Genomic DNA, 25,283 nt, shown 5'->3' with positions numbered 1-25,283 from the left:
TGCTGTCTTCAATATACAAAGAACAGGACAACAATAAATGCTAGAGAAAGCTCATCCCCAACTTAAAATCATATCTACCTTTATTCTTGTGAATGTAACTCCATTTAGGGTAGTAGAGCAAGTCCCAAATGCATTTCAAGTGAAAGATGAAAGAAATCTATGAAACTCGCCTGGTAATAGGAAGGTGCACTTAAGAGCGACTTTAAACTCAACCACAGCTTCAATTATATTTCACGATGTCTATGCTAGACTTTGCAAATTAAAGTAGAATAATGGTGTTTTTAGAAATCATAAAATCCTAGGGCTGAGACACAATTGGAAATAGTGTGCATGTGACAAATAAAAATATTTCTAAATACACTACAGGATCAGAGAGTTAGATCCTTTACAGCACACTACAAACGGAGGATATTTCGTTGAACCACGAGTGGGTGACCCTACATATATGTAACAAATAAAATATGATCAACCTAATGGTGCAATAAAAGTAAATCGATATTCAGGCTCAGAACTTAAAAACAAAAGGCTCAACTTATTCAAAGTGCCAGGACCACTTTGCCGCTAAGAAGAGACAGTGTCCTTTTCAGGTGGACACACTCCATGTTAAAATAAAGCTACAAGCTCAGCATTGTAGAAACAAACATGCAGAGGGACAATGGACAATCTTGATAAGCAATTGCAATACCTTTGGCGAGTAACACCAAGAAACATTAAGTGCAACTGCTAGGTCATGGAGGTACAAGGGGAGAAGCAGGAGTGTCAACACGCATGCTTCTTTTACCAGTTACTCCTTAAGATCTTAACTGTCATTTGACCACCTGGTACCAGCCTGACCCATGCAATTGTTTAATTCAGTAAACAGTCCTGGTTACAAGAAGGTTTTCACATATGAAAATACCACAGAGGAAAACAATATTCTTGAGGTTGTGTAATGATGGAACTGAGAAAGTGGTACCATACACCTTAATGAAGACTGTGGAAACTATTGGACAACATTTCTACAAGCATGATTTTTTTCTCCTTAAACCCTACATGAACCACAGAGAAACAGACAGGTAAGGAGGTCTGCCAACTGGTACCAGATTGAGATTACATCGCCCTCCAATTGAGCAATAGGTTATAGCAGGAGACCCACTATCCTAAGTGACATGAAAGAATCTTGAAAGGTCAGCAAAGGGTATATAGTACAGCTCAGTGGATCTGCCGCAGTCTCAACCTCTTTTACACACCTGTGCTCTACAGTAGGCACCTTACCACAAGACAGTCACATGCATTTTTAAATCACTGCTTAGAAAGGAGCATCAAAGGATGAATACACAAATTCAGTGAGGTAGTTAAAAACAAAAAAATACTTACTTTGGTGTGGTGCATGGGCACAACCTCCTTAGAAAGGAGCATCAAAGGATGAATACACAAATTCAGTGAGGTAGTTAAAAAAAAAAATACTTACTTTGGTGTGGTGCACGGGCACAACCTCAAATGAGGTTTGAAGACTTGCATTATTTGTAAATCATTACATGTGTGCCTACCGATTGTGGATGATTGGTCCATCCCGTGGTGGGACATCCCCCTTCCCAAGCTCATCTGCACAAGGCCCCTCTCCTCGTCCCCACAGCCTGTATGGATCACCTGTCTTGAAACTAAGGCTTGTACACTACCTTGCTGCTTTGTACCTAGGTTTGCCCCCAACAAATAGCAGGACATACACCTATAGATATCAACAATTCTATATGCCTCGTGTTTTATCAGTTGCAATAAAAGCAGCTGTTGCCCTAATTACCTTGTTAGCATAGAACACCATTTGCACAAAGAAATTTGAGATGAGTGTCTCGGTCTGAAACCAGCTGCATCCTTCGATGAGGGGGTCAATTATAGGGTTACAGGTACCAGTAGTAGACATTTTGGGCAGCTTCCAAATGTGGGAAATATTTGCTATTTTTCAAATGATTTATATTATCTATATTGCTTTCCGTTTTCTGCATTACAGTGGAAATTTTGCGGTTTAAACATTCTTATTACCAGTCATCAAGCATCATCTACTTGAGGGACACATGACAAATGACTCTGCTTCAACAGCATCCAAGTGAAGCAGGTGAAGGCTCTAGATGCACTTAAGTGATGCGATGGGGCAGTTCTACAGTTATAGAAGAGCTGCTGTTTAAGTGAAAAAGTGCAAGTTTGTGTTTATGCCCGAGACTCTGCAAAGAAGCTAGCCTTTTGGAGGTCAATGTTACCCATCACCAGGGCCAGTTTGCCCCCAGCACAGTAGGAGTGACTTCTATGGCACAAAGCTCTGGAAGCACCAGCACCACAAGGATAGTGTGCAAAGCACGAGTTTGCCACTCTCCCCAACACCCCAACCTACAGGGGATAATGACTCTTAGGTACAGGGTACATGCTTTTCTTCGCACTGAAGAAGGGGGTACCAGCACTTCTCAGTAGGTGTGCAAGACCTTTATTGAGAAAGTAAACCAGGTAGTCATAGGAAGAGCTGAGCCAGGGGCCTGCCTTGGAACTTGGAGCCAAAGCAGGAGCCCAACCATCAAAACATTTGGCATGTAAATGATGCAGAAAAAACCAACTGGAAACATGATAAAGACCAGCCTAGATTAAAAACATGTCACAAATGGGACATGCTTATGTCACGTTAGTACATTAGATGATAGCACTGCAGTGTTATCGGGAAACCTTTTTTTTCTTCTTTTTTTAAAAGATGAATCTTTCCACAACCCCAATGGCCCGACTAGCCTTCCAAGAGTGAGCCAAGAGATTCACTCCCCAGCTTTCAGTGTTACTCACAGAGCTATTCAGCTACTGTGTGAACATTTCCATTTCTATCAATTTTTCACCAAAGCACAATGGTTTGTGCTCAATTATTTCTTGATATAATTGAGTGTGCAGTGCAGAATAAATACAAATATTTCAACCTACCTCGATATATGTACAAAATGTAAACATTAAGTATAAGGGCAAGATTATGTTTATATTGCTGCCATCCCAGGCAAACAGTCAAAAAAGAGTGGGGCACTACTGCACGATGGTAATTACATTATTAAGTAACACATAGGGAACTTCAAAATCCCGCTGAGGTCGATCGCCCTCCGGTTATCACGCTTTATGGACCAATGCAAATTGCAGTTAAGCTCAGCTGCACTCGTACACAGCAGAAAAGCACTTCTTCGATTTAATTGGTTTAGTTTTCATGCATCTAGTGCTGCCTTTTAAAAGTGCAATTGGGATGATAAATGGTGGTACAGGAGATGCCTGGCTCGGCTATATGTGTGCCTCTCCAATCCCGGTAGGGCAAGGGCAGAGTCAGAGCCGGTCTCTTCAGCATTGCTGGACTTGTCCTCCAAGAGAATACTGGCGCTTCCCCCTAGAGAACAGGTACTCTAGGATGGTGAGCATCTGCACTTTTATGTTTCCATGTCAAGCAGTGTTGGCAGCCATAGGTGCACACCTGGGTGGGGAGGAAAGTGCCCATTAATCTCCACCCCCAATAAACACAAAGAACAACACGCTAAGTAAGGCAGACATTGCCTTTACAGGGGTGAGGAGCAATGTGCCATCTTCCCTCCACCGCCCAACACAGAGAAGGTTTGCAGGAAATCAAAGCGCAGTTAATGGCTGTACATTGGGCAGCACCCGTACCGCAAAGTGAAGACCTGGAAGACATTACTACTTCTGCAGCCTGCCTCTCCCTTCACCCCCTCCAACTGCTCCTCTCTGCCCATTTCTTGATGGGTCCTGTTGAACAAGTTACTTACCTCCGGTAACCCTCTTTCTGGTGGATACTCAATCTAACAGCAGATTCCTCACCGTGTGAATATCCCCCATACTGGATCTGGTGACACAAAATGCAATGCTCCTGCACACCAGGAAGCAGTGTTGTGACTGCGCTGACTTAAGTAACAAGAGGAGTCACATATAAGCACCACACATGAGCGCTGATGTCAGTTTTCTTTGTAAGCTTGTCAGTGCCCACAGACGTGGAAAAGTGGATGGACCAGCGTGCAGATACCAAAATTGGGCCCTTTTTAGATGTAGAAGGAGGTTATGCCACAGAACAGGAAGGTGGGAAATGTGGTGAGCAATCTGCGTTTAGATAGAAAAACCTGTAGAAAAAGCGTTACAGAAGGTAATTAACTTGTTTTTCAGATGGCTATTTTGAACTGCATAACCCTCGCCTTGTGAGCAGGTACCAAAGCAGAGGCTCCCAAGGTGATGGAAATGCAGAATGGCTCAGATCAAAAAGCCCTGCAGGACCGAAAAAGCAAAATGCCGGAATGCCGAAGCAATAGTGCGTCATGAATATGTGCATTGATGCCCATAAGCAGCCTGCTAGATATCCTTGAATATCACTCTGTGAGCCAAAGCAATGATAATAGTCTTTGGCTGTGGTGGAATGAGCTCTCACACGTATGGAGGCTGCCTCTGAGCCAATGTGTAGTAGATAATACAGAACTATCCATCGTATGATCCAGGTCTGCACTGTCTTGCATTTCTTTGCTCCAGGGAACCCCACAAAGAGCTGATCGCCCATTCAATGGTAATTGGTATGAACGATGCAATAGATCAGCGCTCTTTTAGGATCAAAGTGATTGAACCTTTCTTCTTCTTTCAAGAGATGAGGTGGATCAAAGAATGTCAGACAAGTGATAGCTTGTCTGACATGAAAAGGCATAACTACCTTCAGCAGAGTTGCAGCTTGAGTTCTTAACACCAATTTGCCTTGAAAAAAGATGGTATAAAGCAGCAAGATGAGAGGGCATGTAGCTCACTTATGCGGCACGCAGCTATTGCATCAAGAAAGACAGTTTTCAAGGTTAGGAGGTGTAACAGACAATAGTGTATTGCCATGAAATCGGTACACAATAGGAAAGTGAGAACCCATGTTAAGTTCCACTTTGACATCACAAAGGGCTGTGGAGAAAACAGGTTACAAACTTAAGAAATCTCATCACAACCGGTGTGAAGGCACCTACATGCCAAGCATACACCACTGAATGCAATTCTCTTGCTGATCGGTAAACAATGTAGCTGGATCTCAGCCCAACTGAAAAATTGATCAACTTTCCCAACTTCAGTATCAGGCTAACAAGACATATTTTAAGTATATTGCTGTCTGAGCCTGTGGGATTGCAATCCCCATCTCACTGGCATAATGCAAAAGGGAAATCATTCTTCAGATGTTTCTTCTTGATATAAAATAAATAATGTTTCAGCTGCTGCAGGCTAAGAAACCAAGTCCAAGCTTCTGAGCTGATGTGGGCATTCCAGATCAGTCCCAGATGTTTGTTTTTTAGCAAAAGATGTTTGAATGCCAAACAACGTGAGAGGATGGGAGGATGAGGGAGTGTATCAAATTTAGAGTTTCTGACTGGACTCCCAAAAAGGGCTTCAGTTTTTTCTCCATTGATTATTTGGCTAATGTTGTTCATTTGCAATACCATATCCCATAAACCATTTATTAGGCCAAGAAGTTATGATGCAGACCTCTGACACACAGATAAATGAAAAGTACATTTATATAGCGCATAGCTACCCGGAGGCCTCCCAGCGCTGAGCAGACCAGGATCGAGAACAGAGAGATTTAGGGAAACAGAAGAGTTTTCAGTTGTTTTCGAAAGACAAAGTGGCTAGGTTCCCTACGGAGGTGCTTTGTCGGCATGAAGTGTGGAAGGTTAGTCATCTAGCCCGAATACAATAATACACCATTAACCTGCAGAAATCAAAAAAATCCCGCAATAATCAGCATAATGGTTGCAAGAATGAATATGAATCGGCCAACATGGCAAAAAAGCAATCCCCCTCAAGTATTTCCGATCTTTAATAAAAGTGTTAACTAGCCAAAGGCATGAGAAATCAAGAAACTGCTCACGGAGAGAACCATGTGCCAAGCACAAGCGTGCCAAAACCAAGTGTCGCAACCTGTGTCTCAACAGATAAGCAAATGGCCCCATGGGTCAGTTATGAGGAAGTAGTTACTCAATCGGTTAATGCACCAACAAACCAGCCTGTTCACCTTTACTTTTTACTTCTTAAACACTTTATTAAACTGCCCCGAGAAGGCTTTGCGGACCACCAAGGGTCTCCAGACAACAGGTTAAGATCCAATAATCTAGGGGACACAGAAATAACTCATGTTACACCATGCACATAAAAATAGGCATAGAAATATGGGAATCAAGAAAAATGGTTACTTTTTTTGCTTACAGAGGACGTTTAAAAATAAATATGGTATTGAGGCTTCTTTTTTTGTCACCATAGGTTACGGTACATTGAGGTTTATTATGTGGCGAATGCCTTTTTAATGTAATGTTTTGTCGATTTGATTTCAAAGTTTTTATTCTGGTTAACAGTCATGATGCAGATCTGCAAGAAGGAACAAAACTAGCTGGTTTTTTATTGGTATTTTAACAAACTTTTCATGAATTAGATTAAAAAACTGTTTTGATAAAAACCTCATATTTATTAAGAAATGGAATAAATACTTTTCAAATTCAAACAACAATCAAGACTTCACAGTAACAGATCTTTTCTTTGGACTCTTAATGAGTAACAAGTGAGCCTAGCTGCAATTATAAAAGTGTCTCTACCCTTTGATGTATATAATGGGTTTATTAGCTCTTGCGTTCTTTGTGTTTGTGCGCCTGTTGGTGGAGACCTACATGGTCCAAGGGCAGTGGGGTTCAGAAAGCTGCTTTAAGTGTTTTGGTAGGGTTTGGGGCGGATTTCATCGAAGTACTCACATCCCCCTGCCTGAAATCAGGGTTGGAGTGTGAGCTATCCCCACTGCTAGCCAACAGTATCTGCACAGCTGGTGGTGCCGTCTGAGCCTCTTTGTCTTCTGTTTCTTGTTTGAAGGTCTAACGACTGTTCCCCAAAGAGGTCTGCTACGTCTTCTGTGCGTCGCTGCATGGTGGCGTGGACCCAGCTATGCTCCCTTCGCTGCTGAAGTGTTTTCTTTGACCCGAATGCCAAGCACACCTCACAGGAAGTCTCCTTGTGTTCTGGTGACAAACAGATTGAACACTTTCTGTTAGTCTTACCAGAAGTACTTTGCATGGAAATTGGGGCAAAAGCTGAATGGAATATTTTCCATCCCTTGTGGATGTTGTCCTGTAGACTGGAGGCAAAGATGTTTTAGAAGGCCAAACTCATCAGTGTGTTGTGAAATGACCAATAACAACGGCTGATGTTATTCAGATGGGAACTCTGTTGGATTGGAGAGAGAAAAAAAGGAAGCGCCACAAAGGCCTCTGTGCGAAATTAAGCTTCAGTCTCGGAGCTGCAATTTCAACGTCCAAAGCAGATGTCGGGGGAAAAAACAATCTAACACAGGAGCTAAGCCACATGCTCAATGTACACCGGAGGAAGAGTCACTATACCTCGTGACTCAATAATAATAAAATAATAAAGAAATTTGTAAAGCGCATGATTACGCCATCTCGGCGTGTCAAAAACTTCTTCAAAGAAAAACAGCTTTTAGTCATCGGAGCCCAACCCTAGATGGCAGGATAATGCTAAGCATATCTAAAGCCAACACATGCTACGAATACCAGGTTCTTCCATATGGAACTTTTTGCTGCATTCAAAACAGGTTCAGTCCATCCGGTCATGGATCTCTGCTGGGTTATAGCTTCCAGCCTTGCCCCACTGGAGGATGGAGAATTTCAAAAAAGTAACTAAGTCAGAAGCTAAAACCTTGAAATCGAGCAAGCAGGCCAGTCTATCCAACCGATGAAGCTATCCTACTGATGAAGCACCATTTGTGGCAACGAAATCCGTTTTGTTTCCAAATTTTAACTTTTAGTGCCAAAACACACTGCTTCATGAAGAGCTCAACATACTTCAAGGGACCCTACTGGTGACAGGCTTGAACCTTGCCCCACATAAACATTCTTCTTTTTCTGAGACAAAGTCTAAAAGTCAAAAATCCGAAAGAGATGCTCCACTTGGAGTAGCTGGCCTGTGCTCCATCGTAGTCAGCCTGACGTCCCACCTAGGTCAGAGTAAACTTTAAACAGTTGTTTACAAGGGCATTTCATTTTTTTCTTAGAACTTTTTGCGTTAAAACTGAAAAAAATAAATCATATTTCCAGTTCACCTAATCCTATTTTGATGATATTTGTGTCTTTTTGACGATCATTTATTTTTTCTAAATTTTTTTGTATGCTTTGTGTTCTTTACTTTAAAATTATTGATTCTGCTTTAACTTCACACACCCTTCTCTGGAGATTGCCTGCTACTACCTACTTATGCCATCGCCTGAGCAGAGGGTTTCTCAGAACTGTGTTTTGACCTAACAAAATTGTATTTAAGGTGGGTGGGGTCATACATCCCCTGCAGAGCAGGCGGGAACCTGAAACGTAAGTTAAGGTGTAGTTTTCACAAAATATTGAAACACAAGAAAAACAGGATCAGCACTCTATTCTTTAAATTCTAGAGCCTACAATTCAGCAACAGTAGCACATCTAGGCACTGTTGGCTATAAGAAACAATCTGAAGTATAGCTGCGAAATAAGGCCTGGATTGGGGGTGTAACAAAGATTGCATCTTTCTTTTGAAAGTTTTATAGAGCGCATTCTATATATTGCTTTAGTTACATATTTGCATGCAAAAAAGATGCTGGAGACCCGAAATATGTGCATAAATGTAATTTACTTTTTGGGAGAGAACTATTCAATAACACAATTTGAGAATGACCTTTTCGCCGATACATCACAATGTTAAAGTGGGCTCACTTAAGATTTGAGCTGCAACAAAGGAGATACTGTATACTTTTTAGACCAGAAACATCACACAAACGCAATTTATATTGAAGACACAAACACATGAAAATATCAACACGGCCAAATCAAGTTGTCTTCAATAGGATAGCACAAACATTCTTTACAAAGAAGAAATGAGTTAAAAAATAGACTGTCATGTTTCAAAACAATCCCACTTTCTGTGAAATTCATTTGTAGCCCTTTGTGTCACCTCTCGTCAGGACAGCCGCTCCGTGGATTATGGATGAATAGAATTTAGGGATGCCGCACAGAGGCAGTATGCATTGAACGTAAATGCTGACTACGCTCGACAGTTACAAGTGTAGACCTTACCAGACAACTTCTATAGAAAAAAACATGTCACTCTGCAGTGGCACTGGAATGGACTGGACTAGTCCAGCAAAATTCTCCAATTTTTAAACAAGCCAAAATAGTCCAAAAGCCAATCGAATAAAGATTGATTTAATCTCTAGATAGAAATTGCAAGAATTCTCTTGGCAAATCTGAGTGCTACTGGCACCAAGCAATTTCTTTTTCAGGAACCCCCAAAAAAGGATCTGAAAAAGTCTGATATGCCTGGTTTGTCGAGACCGGAGGAACGAAAGTGTTTTAAACAATCAATCATTAGCTTCTTAAACATTTGGTATTTGTCAACCTCTACCTCTTTGAGCTGCCACTGAAATTGAATAAGATGAACATGTATAAACAAATTAAGTTAATAACAGGGAATTTTAATCAATCTGCTACTGTGCTAGGTCAGACATGTAAAACCAGGCGAACACTGCCAGAAAGAGATTAACAAACTTAGGCATTTGCTTTTTGACTTTACTCTTTTAAGAGGCTTTACTTTCAAAGGCTTTATGACGCTAAAACGCAATACCTTTACAACGCAAAGCCTTTACCAACCATGTGTTTATAACACAAAATTAACTGTATTTAAAGCAAGTTAAACGCATCTATATATAGCTATACATGGAATTATAATTTGTAAGGTAACCACCCCCCCCCCCCCCCCGCAAATAACCCTCCAAAATTGTTTAACATGTTTTATAACTTTACATTTTACTTAATTGGTGGTGGGGGAGTGGAGAATACTCCAGGCCCACCTTTATTTACTCTTACCACTCTATTTCCACTCCAACTCTAAACCCTAAATCCACTTACCACCCTATGCCCCTACCCACCCCTAAACCCTAAAATCGCCCTTACCATCCTACACCACTACCACACCCCTGAACTGTTAAACACACTTCTGATCGCCGGAAGCCACATAGGGAGAAATCTTTGGTATGGAGTGTTAATTTTATGATCTTAAAGTTGAGGTGGGATGACGGAGGGACCTACTGGAGACATTGAAGATTGAGTGTGATCCCGTCAAACTTTCAAGACCTGTGATCATCAGGCTGCTGCATGGAGAATGTTTTTCAGGAGGTGATATGGGAATACAGCAAACCAGTCAACCAGCCATAGCTACTATAAAGGCATTGGGTAGAAGAAAGTGTCTGCTCTTAGAACATCTACCACTGTGAATTTAAATAAGCGTACGGCACTGGCCTACTCTTATCAGAATGAGGCGTCTAGTGTTTGAGAACGAAGACAGTTACTTATGGCACACTGTGGGATTTAGAAGTCGGCTGCAAGGTAAACGTGTGTACCACTGACCAGAGGGACCAATTTTTTTCATATGCAAATACAGACCATGCGTGTGAGACATGACATAGGCCTGTCCCATGGATTGCGGTCTTTCTGGACAGGAGGGGCGCCCAAAGCGCTACGCTCAGTGGTGAAAGGCTACCACCTTCATCAGGAGTTGAACAGCACAAAAGTGTGGTGGCAGCATAATGTGTAGCGATCAGTAGTAGTGAACAGGTCCTTTTTAGCCTGTGTCACTGGAGTGATGCTTACACGCTCACTCAACTTTTGGAAAGTTCAGCAGCTGTGTGTTTAAGTCAGCCTTGGCATACATCAGGTAAGTTGTGAGGTGCTATACAGCACAGGAGTAGCGACTCTGTGTTGGTTGTATATGTGCCTTGGAAGGGTACAGTACAAGGACGGAGCAGTACTGTTCAGTACATGAATGTTTAGTATATGTGCTTGGTGTATGTGTGCCTGAGAGGGATACCTTACATGATAAATGTAGTGCTGTGCAGTGCATGTGTAGATGAAGCATGTGCTGATGTATGTGTACTTACGTGGAGTACAATATGAAGGGTGAAGTGTTGTGCAACACGCAAATAGTGAGTGTGTGCGCTGGCAGTGTATATTTCTAAAGAGCACCCTGGTTAAAGATAGTAAAGGTTCCGGGCTGAACAGTGAGCGCAGATTGTGTGTCAGTACTACATGCATTTTTACATGTAAGAGATAACAGTGCTGGACCCAAAATATGCTTTGAAAGTACACGGAGTGAGTGTGCCTGCAACCGTACATTGAATGGAGGACCATGGGTACAATTTTGTGAAGCTTAGGCCTGCCTGGTAAAGATATGTGGAGGGGAGAGGAGCTCTCCCCCCCGCCCCCCATATAGATGTGTGTATTGCTGCATTCCTGTGAGCTGAGCAGGGACACAATGGAGTGAAAAGAAAGACTCCCTTTACATTTCAAACGACTGCTCTTTGATTGAGTGATTCATGAAGAATGAAGTGGCGGTACATTTAATGTTATGAGGCGGACATCTGGCAGCAGGCATATGCTTCAGGAGACGAAGAAGCAAGCCTGTGCTTCAGAGTTCAGTGAATTGTACCATATTTAACACACATTTCTGTTTAAATCATGATTGGGAACTGGTTTCAAAAGAGTAACACAAATTCACTGGTAATACCACCCATAGATACATAGGCTCTTTCTGCAGGGGAGTCCATTCGAACAAGTTACTAGCCTGCAGGATTGTACAATTAGAATAAGCAGGTGCTATGGTGTGGGCTGCAGGAGGGCCATGACTGTGTAAACAAGCAACAGCACTCTGGACATTGCTTGCCTTCTATTTCTTAATAAACAAGCAGTGACTGGCCACCAATGTACGGGATACCTAGCTTCACGTAACTATGAAACAGAGGACCACATACTAGGTCGTCTATGAACTGCAAGAGACAAATGCAAGCAGGTGCTTAAAAAGAGCTTCAGCAGTCATCACGCGGTTTAAAGAGACTACTCCGAGATCTGTTTCCCTGGTCACGGAGGTCTAGTGTGCGAAGGTGCAAAACACTGCTATCTATGGGGCTGAAATCCCGGGTGTGGGGGAACAATACTGAACTAACCACTAAGGAGAAAAGTTTTTAAAGGTTATTTAATTTTCACCAAAATACTCCTGATTCCCTAATATTTTGATACAGGACTTAAAGGGGTTTCTGGTGTAGCGGCTTAGAACCCGTCCTTTCATGGGTCAGGTTGTGGTCAGCCCCTGAGCTACTACATTATAAGTTAGTTAACTTTAACAGACATTTTGGCCTTGGGAAATGCAGACAATACCTTGGTTATCATATTTAAAAACTCACATTCAGGATTTAGGAATGGGAACTTGCTGGAGCTCTCCCTAGTCTTTAAATATCACCAAGACTAGGACAGACTGTCAAAGCAACATTTTAAAATCATATGATCAATACATGATATAGAAACTCCAAATTTGGTGGGCTTACAAATTCTTTTCCAAAAAACCCATGCCAGAAGTAGATGCCGATTTGGCAAGCTGAGGGTGGGTAAGTTAACCAGTAGCTGGAGACATAATTCTAACAAATCTGCCCTTTGCAAAGTTCTACAATTGCATGATTGATGTCGACCGTTTTACATTTTTCTGTGTATTGTACAAAAGGACAAGGAGGGCATGGATTGGACCACTTTGCCAAAACCTAGGTGTGAGGCATTATAAAGATGTTTCTAGAACTTTCCTGACCGATACTAGCCCGACTTTGTTTTTGCACTTGGCCATTTTTTATATGCTGTCTGGAATCAAAGAAAGCGACTGGGTCTATCATTATATACATCCTAATTTGATTGATTTAATGTATCTGCTTTAAGTTAGTCAACTAAGCCTGCAGCTTTTTCTCTAAGGTCGTATTAATCCTTGTGGTCTGAAATACCCTATTGTGTAACATCTTAAGATGATTTTAACAATTGACATGTATTCATTTTTCTTTTTATCCATTTCTGTTAATTTATTGTTGGTTATTTATATTGTACATTATTATACTGGTGTAAAGCCATTTTGTATTTTATAATGTTTTTAAGGCGCTTGACCCCGAAATATACTTATTTTTGATCAGAAAGAACCCAGCACAGAAATACAGAAAGGGTTTTCGGATTCATTTTTTTGTGCATCAATAACGATGATTATCATGCATTTCTGCACGATTTTACATACATGGACTGAATTAACGTAAATTGTAATTGAAACGAATTTCTATAGAAGTGAAGTTATTAATATGTTTTAGTTAGGCCATTTCTGTGTAAACCTTCCATTTTGAACAAGATCACTTTCATATCACGCACTCCTGCTTCTCCGACATGCTCTCCCCACAGTCTTCGCGGAGCAGTCAAGCTGATGTCATAATAGTTTTTTTTCCACTGCAATAGTGGTTAGTGCTGAATCTTCTCTAGTGTGAATAGAAGATTGCAACAAGTATTCATGTCTTCCAATCCTTCGCTGGACTTACTCATTTAAAGAAAGTCTTCTTGTTGAATGTTTCAAAACGGTTTGTTCCGTAGGGGGGCCATAAGCATAGAAATGGGATTGTCTTTATGCGTTAAAGTAATGGTGTTTATTTTTTCTTGTGTTCCGAGTTGCTAAAGAAAGGATACTTTTGCTCACACCACAATGAGTTTGCAGTATTGCTAATATTCTATCCAAAATTGTATATTAAACCCCCTTGGCTTGGTTGTGTGCCAGAAGACTTTCCTATACTCTATACGAATAGGGATAGGGCCAATTTCTTTCTGGCTTTTCTGTTCATTTGGGACACAGAATAACTTCTGATTTTATGTACTCTCTATAACCTTTTCAGAGAGCCTTCATGACATTTATTCTGTTTTGCCGATTTCTACATTTGTAATAAACCCCTTTGACTTCTTATTTATCTAGAACTCAGTTACTGAATGGGTTCAATTACTTTTTTTTTTAAACGGTTTACTCTGCTAGTTTTATGTTTTGGGAGGTGCCTTAATGAGGGGACACAAGGCCTCATGAAATTGAGATTTTACACTGCCCCAAAATCAGTAACCCATGGGAGAAATGATTGAGGTAACATTTTAGGTGTCTAAATTTTGGGGTAGAGTTCTGATCCCACAACAGAAAGTTATGCAGATACCCAAAGTTCACGCTGGTTTATAAAAATGCACACTATGTAATTTAGGTTCACCAACCAGGTTATTTCCTTTATGTACCAAGTCTCTAGATAACGAATCCAAAAATATATGTATGTATACTGCAGCATGATTTATACAAAAACAGAGAACAACACAAACAAAATCAATTTATCTTAACACCGGCTTGGAGGAATACCTACTTGTGTCTGCCTGGCTGCCAACACTGATATACCTTTCGTTGCCAGGAAGCGCAGTTTGGTAGTAGGTTGACTCTTCCTGTTGAGGGAGCTTCGCATTCTTTGTAGTCAGGAGAGCAACTGCTAATTGCAAGTTTCCATTGCTTTCCTAAGAAGAACAGTAATAGTTAAGTCTAACTTGGAGGTAAATTAATACAGAGATGGTCACATGAGCACAAATACAATCCACAAAGGGTCTGTAAAATGGACATTAAGTTAAAAAGAAAAAATGACTTACCTTCAGTAACTTTCTTTGTAGTGGATTTCCAACAGCAGATTTCTCACCTTGTGAATCCCTCCAGGCATTGGACTGGATTTTGAATCTTTTTAGCTACTGGTCTATGCACCTATAAGCGCAGCCGTTGGACTGCAGAGTGGTTTGTCTCACCTCTATATAGGCAGCCCCGCCCTGTGCTTGCCGTCTATTTACAATAAAGCATTCTGTTCCCCTAGAAGATGAGCAGTACCGACAGACTGGAATAGTGACAGTATGCAAAATCAAATATAGAACCATATGAACATCGTGAAGGTTGTTACAACAACGGGGAGGAATGAGAGCATGGAGAATTCCGCAGACAACTAGAGTATCCACCAGAAAGAGCGTTACTGAATGCAAGTAACTTGTTCTTCTGATGGAAACGTTTAACTGGAGACTCCTCGCCTTTTGAAAGGATAGTAAAGCAGTAAGATGGTGGGTCTGCGGAGTGAACTTTACAACAGAAAGTCATGCAGGACTGAGCAGTCAAAATGACCCTCTCTGCAGATGAGAGACTCGATACACTAATGCCTGGTGAAGATGTGGACAGATGCCCACATAACAGCCTGGCAGAAGGTCAGCACCAAACACACCTAGTTGAAGCCATAGTGGTGGCTCTGGATGTGGTGAAATAAGACCAAAGAATCTCAGGAGGCTCTGTCCTGGCCCCAGCCTAGCTTACCTTGATTCAGAGGACAATCCATCTTGAAAGAGTCACTTCCTTTCCCTTCTTAGTACAAGAAAATCCAATGTAGAGTTGGTAGCTCACACAGGCATGCCAAAGGCAAGTCTACCTGCACTTGTCCTCACCTGGACCGCACCCAGCGACAAGGAATCCTGATCATTCCTCTACTCAACGCTACCCTGCCGCACTTCTCTGTGCCATCAAACACAACCACCGCTTACCACACTGCTGCGCAACTCAACACAGAGGGAGCATTTACATGCACCTACTGTAAGTTCCCATGAACTCTCCCACACCCACATTCATAGTGCATCACAACATGGTAAAACACTCCTTACAACAAGGTAGTTTCCACAGAGGTCGGTGTGCAGTAACCGATTTAGCCATTTTACAATAGTGCCACTTGTCTGGAAATTTCCTAAAACTCATTCAGTCCCTGACTGACTGCATCAAGTACATGTATCCATTTACATTCCCTTAAATTGCGAACAATTGGTAGGTCTCCTCCACTTGGGTTGGGAATCACATTTTCTAGAACTCACCAACTCAATCTCTCTAGCTGGTGTTTTGCCATGATGAAGTGTTCAACCAATGGGGCTCCCTGTACTGCACAGCGTATCCTACTACAATGCTGTGGATTCCTTGCCTTCACCTTCTGGCGTATCTGCCCTACATACAACTCATCACATGGGCATTTGATTGCATACACAACATCCGCACTGTTACAGGTAGTGTGGTTGCGATCCCTATACACCGACCTCTGTAGAACCTTATATGTTATAAAGAGTGTCCTACTATGTCCTGATACGCTAAGACTAATGGAGATTTGCTACAGAGGCTGCCTGTGCCTAAATATTCTTTATCCATTGTGAGATGGATTTTTATCCATCTTTAGACAGGCTTTTATCCATCTTTGTTATTGCGGTACCTTTTATATTTATTTACAGCCTGTTTGTTGAGCATTTTTACTCCTACAGAGGGCATCCGCCATTCATCTAATGGTAGTACAAGAGAACTGACACATCTTAGTTGTGTATTCATTGTGAAATACTTTTAAATTCCTGAATACACCTTTGCTATTGCAGTATGCTTTTAAATATTAATGGTACTTTTATTCTCAATTAAGACCAGTTTGTTGGTTACGCATTTTTACTCCAATTAAAGGCACTACGCCTTCATCTAATGGCAGTATAAGTGAGATGACTAATACTTAGTTGTGTATTAATTGTGAAATGCATGTATACTCATTTGTTTTTGTGGCATTCTTTTTACATATTTATAGCCAGTCAGACAAATTTGCATTTTTTTAAAATGTTATAAATCGATTCAAAGGCATCAACCGTTTTATAATAATGACTGCCATCAAGCAGAAAAGCCTATGCATGACCCATATGACCTTATGGGACCACTGATTGAACGACCTATGCACAACCCCATCCTGGTCAGGAGCGGAGAGATTATAATACTCTAGCATTAAAGTAGATCATATGACTTGGCTTGACTAGGGTATATATTTCCATGTAGGCGTCATCGGCACTAAATCTCATCAACTTGAATGTGGGTTCAGATCCAGGATACATACAGGACCTATCCAATACTATTTCTGTGACTCCAGGTGAGTCGAGATTCAGCCTCGCTACTTAATCAAGCATTTAATTGCAGACACATACAGTCTTATGCCATACTCTATTATCCTACACCACCCAGGCTGCCCATTTCTAGCCCTGAAGACCAATTTAGAGGTCTTTTAGAAACACAACTAAGAAGGGCTGAAACGTCTATAATCTATATGTTGTGCCCCGTATTAGATCTGAAGCTCAGCATAAAGCATCAAAAATTAACTGAAACAGCCAGACATTTACAGATTTCTTTAAGAGAAACTGGCACTATACTGATGAAATTGTTTTTTTTAAACATGTTGTCTCTGTTTATTTTGCTTAAGTCACTTGATTACACTGCACAAGCACCTCACTTTGGTCACCTTCTGAAGCAGTCTTCTGCACTGTGTTGCATGTGTGTAGTAATCATTTATTGATATAAAAGAATGAAAAGACAAAGTAGAAAGTAGACAACTGTTAAAACAAAAAAAAATCTCCCAACAGAGCCCATTGTTGCCACATAATGCTCACAAAACAAGCCACAGAGATATGGGACCTGCTGCACGGCCACTCTCCTGACCTGCTATTCTTCACAGAAACACAGCTGAACCCAACCTCTGCCCCAGACATCACTGCAGCCATCCCCACCGGCTATAAGATCACCAGGCAAGACCTTCAGCACAAGCCTGAACGCGAGTTTGCTATAATAGTCAAAGATACCATCAACTGCATCACCTCCACAGACATCTCGACCAGCTGCATGGAGACATGTTCAAGCTAAACATTATAGCCATGTTTTCTCTGTGCGGAGCCTCATATACAGACCACCAGAATCCAGCACCAACTTGCCCAGCAACATCATGGACCTTCACAGTCTTCATCATCGACTCCAGCACTTTTATTTTCCTCAGTGACCTGAACTGTCACCTAGAAGACCACACAGATCCAAACTCCACAGCCCTCATAGAATATCTTGGAAGCCTTGGGAACCATGCCCAGTGCCAGTGCTCTCTCCCTAAAATTGATACATGTGAATTGGTAACCCCAATTTTCAAGGACTTTAACCACCTTATGAGTCCCTAGTATGTGGTCCCAGTGGTAGCCACGGCATGGGAGTAAAGGGGTCACCAGGGCCTGAAGCACTGTCTGTGCACCTTGAGTGACCAAAGTAAACAGATGACTGAGGTCCAGCCATTGCAGACGGTAGCAGTGCAAACTGCTCAAACTCAACTTTGCCCTCACCATGAATGACAAGGTCAATGCCCTTCTTTTAATATATGCCAGTCACCACTAAGGAAGGCATGCTAAGCCCAGGAGACAGGGTGCATTATATTAATGGTGTGGACATATAAATGCAAGCTTATAAGTCCTTATAGTAGCCTTTAATGGAAAAGGCTACTATAAGTAAGCAGCGATCCATAGAATAACATGGGCTGGCACCAACAAACTCAAGGTCGCCAGCTCCATTATGGTTCTGCCGAAATAGGTCATGTTTGGTATCGAACAATGTGCCTCATCACCCCGACACAATTCGTGTGTCGAGGACTGTGTTGCATGCACCCAGATGGCTACCTTAGAGGTTGCCTCCGGTTGCCCCAGCCTTTCCTATGTTCTGGCTCTGCCAGCATGCCGCTGCCGCCGCCAAGACAGGAATCTTATCCCATTCCTGAAAGGGTGAACTCTCCTAGGCTGCAGAAACAATGGCCTGGATGGGAAGGAGGTCACACCTCCCTCCTGGACAGGATGGCCAGTGAAATTGCACATCAAGGTGGGGAGCTTCAAATCTTACACAGCCTGTGATATTTAACCAGGCGAAACGAAACAGCCCTCCCGAGGCACATTTGCACCCCGGTAGGCGGGAAAATTATGTAGTCAAGAATTGTACACTCCCAGAAGGCTGGTCACAACTCTAGGGTGGGCTACCCAGTCTGTACAGTTAAGGAATGTTTCTGACATTTTTAAAAATGACAGAATAGAGGGTTCTGGGTACCTTAGGGGGGGATTAGCCGCTGGGGCTAGTAGCCCATTGGCCACTTGCACCCGGAACTCCAATGCCCATAAATCTAGGATTTAAGGGGCAACCCTGGCACCAGAACCTCATATCTGATCTGACTTTTGAATAAGGGCACAGAAGAGACCCGAGTCTGTGACAACAGAAGTTGCACAAACCAGAGGTGTGCTACAGTCCACCTGTGGAAATCTTCCTGGAACGGCATGACTGCTACTCGTCCTAGACCAAAGACCGGTTTCCCCAGATAGAAGGACCCTTATTGAGTCACAGCAACTCCAGACACCCCTGGACTATTGGCAGTAGTCCCCTGCACACTGCAGGTGAAAAAGGTCCGGAACCAAAGAATAACTGGCCATTGGGCCCTCTGAGGTATTGCCCAAATAGTGGGCAGTTCATTGTGGTAAAAGTAGTCCTGACCTCCAGCAAGTTTCAGGTGGCTACCGTGTTCCCCCAGACCTTTTGACATCAACATAACTTCTTGCTGACCTTACCACCTTCAAGGCTTGTTTGGGGACAATCCAGCAACCACTCCCTTCACTCGATGCTGCAACTCGAGGGAACTACGCAACACCTTCATCCAACTTCAGCAGTAGCCTCGTCTGACTTTTTTGCACCTGTTTCCTCATCAGCACTGTGTAAACGGTGAAACCCACTCTACCGCAGCCTTGGCTTCAGCACCATGGACAGCCTGGAAAACTCTCGGTCCGGACTTTTTGAGGCTAGTAAAATCGAACCGACTTGTGGTTTGGTCCTGGGACCCACATCACCTTAATGCTCCTTGGGTTCCACGCAACTCGACCTACAAGTGACGGATTGTCACTACTGATTTTTCCCATTAACCGCAATGCTAAAGTTTTACAGTTTTTATTTGCATGACTTTATTGCTTCTAAAGTCTATCACTCCAGTTGTATTTATCAGATTTACTTCATTTTGGTGGCTAATTTATATAAAAATATGCCTTGTTTTTATAAACTGGTGCCAGATTTATTTCGAGTTGTTTCAATTACTTACCGTCCATGTTGGTACTCTCAAATGCTCAACACGTGTTCCTCTAGTAAAGCGTGACTGCTCTTTACCACTTTACCAGGACTGAGCTAAGGATTTATTATTGTGAATCTAAGAACCATCTTTGGGGTATTGTTAGAGTATTGCATAGTGAAGTCTAACCCGCATCACTACATAATACTCCACCTTCGCACTCCAACCTTCAAGTTAAGCTGACCCAAAATGTTCCCAGCTACTCTTTGTAAGAAACCATTAATTCATATCCAGCAGTAGCTTTGCACTCGAGGTCTAGGGCACATAGCATTAAATGCTACCACAGAACCCCCATCCATCACAATTTCACAATGATTGAACCAAATCACAGATGGCAATTAATACACAGCTCCCATTGCAAGATTTCAAGAACACCCTACAAAAGTCATTAGTGAAATAAAAAACATTCTATCTTGGAAGGGTGAAAAGAAGTTACACCCAATGGGAAGAGAAATGAGGAAAGAACACCTAATGCTTGGATCTCACCACAATCCGGTACGTTTTTGTAGGGAAACGGGTTGTCTGAATATCAAAGTATTCATTTTTCTTAACTTAAGTGCAAACTAAAACTGTTCACTTTAATAATCTACTAAACTACACAGGACCACAGCAATGTCCTAACAAAATATTGTGTCAAGATCTTCTCTGTAACCTTCCTCATAATTACTTCAGGAATCCAAGCAATCCTTTAAGGTATTGTTCTTTCTATTAAAAACTATTTAGATAGCCCTCTATAATAAACCTGCATTATCTCAGACCTTAAGAGGTAAATAGCTTCAATCTCGTAGAAAAGAAATAACGCAAGGGTTTCCGACACATACTTCAGAATTCTGAGTGAGATAGAGATTTATTTATATTTTAAAATATGTGATCATCAAATATCAATCAAAAGTAATTCAAACATGAGCTTCCGCTTGCATATACCTTCCCTAATACACGTCTCCCTATACGGTCTGTCTGTTAATCCACGGATATAATTGGGAGTGCTCAATACCATACTGAAAAAACGTTAGGTGGTCCACAAACAAGGCCCACCGTCACATTTCTATAGCAAGGCACAACGTGATAAAGGGCAGTAACAGGTATTATATTCGGAAGCTCTGGAGCATAAAAAAGAAAATGAGCATGAAATCAAACCCTATAACACGCAACAATCCCTCCTCCCTCCAACCAAACCCCTCCCACAACTCCCCCGGCATGACGTGATAGCTTGAAACATAACAGGGCATTCAGCTCAGTGTCCAAAGCACAATAATCCTGCAGCTGAAAGGTACACATCAAACTTTCATAACATAGGATAGTTGGGAGGCTAATAGAGGTATCACTCATTCTCCAACACCGTTCTAAACAGTTAGTGAGGAGGGCAGGTCTTGCGAGTCACTAAGCACAGAGTTCACATCAGTATCGGAGTCTGTGGGTTGTAGCAGCTCCGTTAAGGCTCCCCAGGCACGGGCAGAGTCCATTGCCTTGTCGCTATGAGCTCGACCAGCAGCTTGCAGTCGGAGAAACCCCCTCGCACTCTGCCCACCGAAAAAAATTCAGCCTTCCACCTCGGCCCCCGCTGAGCCTTCCAATGAGCAGTAATTTCCCTTTTGGCCAGGACCAGCCCCAGGTCTATAAATTTACTAGTTATTTTTGTCTTAGAAGTATGGGGGAACAGTGTAATAAACATGGACCTATACCAAATTCAATATCCCTCTCCGTAATATCACAAAGTATTGTCCACACTTCCTGCCAATGAGGCCCAATCAGGGGGCAGTCCCACATCATATGGCGGAAATCCACTCCCTCTACGTTGCAGCAGGGGTAGAGTGCTGTGAGTGTTTTAAAATACCGTTTAATATTGACTCGGGTGAGATAAGCTCTGTGCAAAATAAAAAAACTGATGGGCGCTCAAGCAATTCAGCTCAGACTTTGTCAGGAATTTCCCCTTCCATATCCTCCTCCCATTTTTGCTTCAAGCCCAGAAGAGGGGGGGGGGGGCGCGGTAATTTTTCATAGGTCATCCGGCGATATGAACAAGTAACAGCTTTAATGGTACCAGCCGCCAGCACCACGTACTGGCAAGCCATTGTTGTCTTAGGTTCAGATAGCCCCCCACCTTCCATCGCCGTTGAATAGCCGACACCAGGGCCGCATGCAGCAGATAATCTCCGCGAGGGAGCTCAAAGCACTCACGAATGGCCTCAAAAGGCAGCAGAACGTTATCTTCATACAAATCTCCCACCGCTGTCAATCCCGAATCACACCACTTAGTTAGCGCCGAGCAGTTGCCCCCAAGAGGCAATTGCTAGCACATCAACAACGGGATCTCTGGAGAGTACGGACAGTCGATCCGCACCCTTTGGTGGCTCCTATTCCAACACAAACGAAAAGTTGCACGTCCCCAGGGAGATCCCGAAGGCGAAGCGGCTATTGTAAAATAATCCTAGATAGAAAGTAGGCAGGAATCCGCCCTCCCCCCACAGCATCTCCCACTCCCCGGAACTCCCGAGCCACCGCTTGAGTAAGCCATTGTAGCTGGGCCGCCAAGTAAAAAGACTCGAAGTCCGGAGCTGCTAGACCTCCCTCCCCCGTGGACGTAGCAGAGTGTACAAAGCTACCCACCGCCTGCCAGAGAAACCCCGTTACCATCTGTTGAAGCCTCCTAAAAGTCTATGCAGAGAGCCAAACTGGAAGCGTCCGAAAATAATATAACCGCCGGGGGAGTACCACCATCTTGAGAGTCACCCACCTTATCAGGGACAGCGGCAACGTCTGCCAAAAGTTAATACTGCCTTGGAGACCCCGTATAGCCCTGCCAATATTACCCTCCACCAAATCTTTCTGCTCATGGTAGATACGTGTCCCCAGATGTGTCATACAGGGATACTCACATTTTACAGCCTCCGTAGACCGAGGACCCACAACCGTCTTGGAGGTGCGGAACAGGCACGATTTTGTCCAGCTCACTCCCATACCATCCAGTTCTTCGATATGTTTAAGCAGGTGCTTCGCTCCCAGCAAAGCCTCCTGGGTGTCGGCTAGGAACAGAAGGAGGTCGTCCACGTAAAGCGCAATATAATGGGTATCGTCATGCACCTGGAGTCCCCCGAACCACTTCCCTGTTCGGGCCTGGGCCGCCAGTGCAAATAATGGCCAGTGCAAATAATAGAGGGAATAGAGTTCACCCTTGACGAGTCCCTCTACGCACCGCACAATGATCCGATATTAGACCGCCAGACTTTGATCTAGCCATGGAATCTCTATAGAGTAAATCCGTCCAGGTCACAAACCTCTCCCCCAATCCAAAGGCACGCAGTACCTGAAATACATAATGCCACTCCAGGCTGTCAAAGGCCTTTTCGATATCAACCGATAATATGGCAGCTGTATGTGACTAGTAGGTATCGGCCTCTAAAACACGGAGCAGTTAACAAACATTGCCCGCTGTATTCCGTTTGGGTATAAACCCCGCCTGATCCACATGTACTAGGCGGGTCATATACGGCAGAAGGCGTGTAGCTAGTATCCGACTTAAGATCTTATAGTCGGTGGTAAGCATGGAGAATGGACGATAGGCGGTCCTGCCCGAGGGAGGCCTCCCGGGCTTCAACAGAGGTATGATAAGCGCCTCACGGGTCGTGGCAGGAAGCCGGCCCACCCTCCGTGAACCATTATAGAGGGCCACTAACCTAGGGGCCAACAGAGAAACATAAGATAAATAAAATTCGATCAGCAAACCATCCACCCCTGGAGTCTTCTACCGCGCCATATGTTTAATCGCACCTCGTACTTTCCCCAATGTAATGTCTTGACCAAACAGGTCGGCTTCCGCCTTGGCAAGGGCCAGTAAATTTGCCTCTGCTAAAAACCCCTCTAGACTATCCTCGTCCAAGGAGACTTTACTCCATAATAGTCAGAGAAAAGGAGATTAATGCCCTGCTGAGTGTAGCATATATTTCCCACTGGATCGTCGAGTGCCAAAATAGGGACCGCCTGCCTTGTGGGATTCGCTAGCCATGCCAGAAACGCGCCAGAGTTGTCACGCTCTGTGTGGGCGCGTACCATATACTTCTTATAATCATAACATCGTAGCTTCTCAGCCCCCACTGCCACTGCCTCCCGGGCCGCTAACAGCTCCTCCTGACTAGCTGGATGTTCTGGGCGATCACGGTCCAAGTCTCGCAAGCGCTGGTCCGCTGTGTCCATCTCCTGGAGGAGAACGTTTCGTGCACCTATCATATTAGCAATACAGAGCCCCCTCCCCACCACTTTAAAAGCGTCCCACTCCACTGCCATTGAGGACGCTGTAACTGCATTCTCCTGAAAATACTGGGTCACCCCGGTTCCCATCGCATCCTGGAAGACCAGGTCCTCCAGTAGCTCCAGATTTAATCACCATGTTGGGATCGCTGGACGCGGTGGGGCCGAACGAAGTCTCAGCAACAAGGGATTATGTTTCCGAGAGTGTTCTGGTCAGGTATTCACTGTGCTGGACCGCCATGTGTATGTCAGGGGAACAAAGTATCACATCTAATCTAACGTGCAACTCATGAAGCACGAAGGAGTAGTCTCGCTCATGGGGGTGGTGCTCCCTCCAGGTATCCAACAACCTCCAATTCAACTGCCATGCACTTCGAGCCCTAGCAATCTTATTATTTGGTGCTACAGGAAGAGGGGGGTAAGACCTGTCAAGGGCGACATCCGTAATGGAATTACAGTCACCTCCCAGCATCACTGTACCAGACAAGTAGGACGCCAGCGCCCGCGACAAGGTAAAAAAGGCCTGTTGCTCAGTATTAGGGGCATAGATACTGCCCAGGGTGATGTCCCTCCCATAGAGTCCACCCTGTACCAGTACACAATGCCCTTCCGGATCTACAATGTGCTGCACAGGTTGAAAGGGGACCCCAGCTATGATCCACACCAAGACTCCTTGTGCAAAGGCAGAATACGAGGTATGAAAAACCTGACCTCTCCCTCTGCGCTGCAGTGCAAGACCCTCTGAACCCTTGTTATGCGTTTACTGGAGGAAAGCTACCTGAACCCCCCCCACCCCCCACTTGCCCCCCTCCGCACCAGATAAGTATGGATCCTATGCCGACGGCTCATGGTGTGCAAGCCCCAACGTTCCACGATATGCACTTCAAATCATTCAGTGACCCCCATGCTATAAGGTATGTCCAGCTTCCCATCAATAAAGTACAGGCGTCATGCCAGAACCCCTGATGAACATTCCCAAACTCCACAACCCCCCCTCCCAAGGACAGTTACCTTAAAACTATTTCCCATTCAAACAATAAAAAGTAGCAACTAAGCAAAGTCCTCTAACTACTTCAGAGGCAAGGGTGGACGCAGCTGCCCCAGGACGAGTTCTACAAACAAACAGAAGGCACCAGCCGCATAG

General features: G+C 43.4%; 1 protein-coding gene across 3 annotated transcripts in view; it reads right to left on the bottom strand.

Annotated features, from left to right (window-relative positions):
• Positions 1–25,283, bottom strand: part of USP25 (ubiquitin specific peptidase 25) — a 528,720-nt gene that overhangs the window by 395,250 nt on the left and 108,187 nt on the right. For all 3 annotated transcript variants that reach the window (XM_078658355.1, XM_078658353.1, XM_078658354.1), the window contains exon 3: positions 14,270–14,414. In XM_078658355.1, coding sequence (XP_078514481.1) covers positions 14,270–14,414 — 145 coding nt within the window. The remainder of the gene's footprint in view (positions 1–14,269; positions 14,415–25,283) is intronic.

Source organism: Lissotriton helveticus, chromosome 8 (assembly GCF_964261635.1).
Source record: "Lissotriton helveticus chromosome 8, aLisHel1.1, whole genome shotgun sequence".
Taxonomy (NCBI): domain Eukaryota; kingdom Metazoa; phylum Chordata; class Amphibia; order Caudata; family Salamandridae; genus Lissotriton; species Lissotriton helveticus.
Note: the sequence above shows the minus strand (reverse complement) of the source record. Positions and strands in the feature narration are given on the sequence as shown.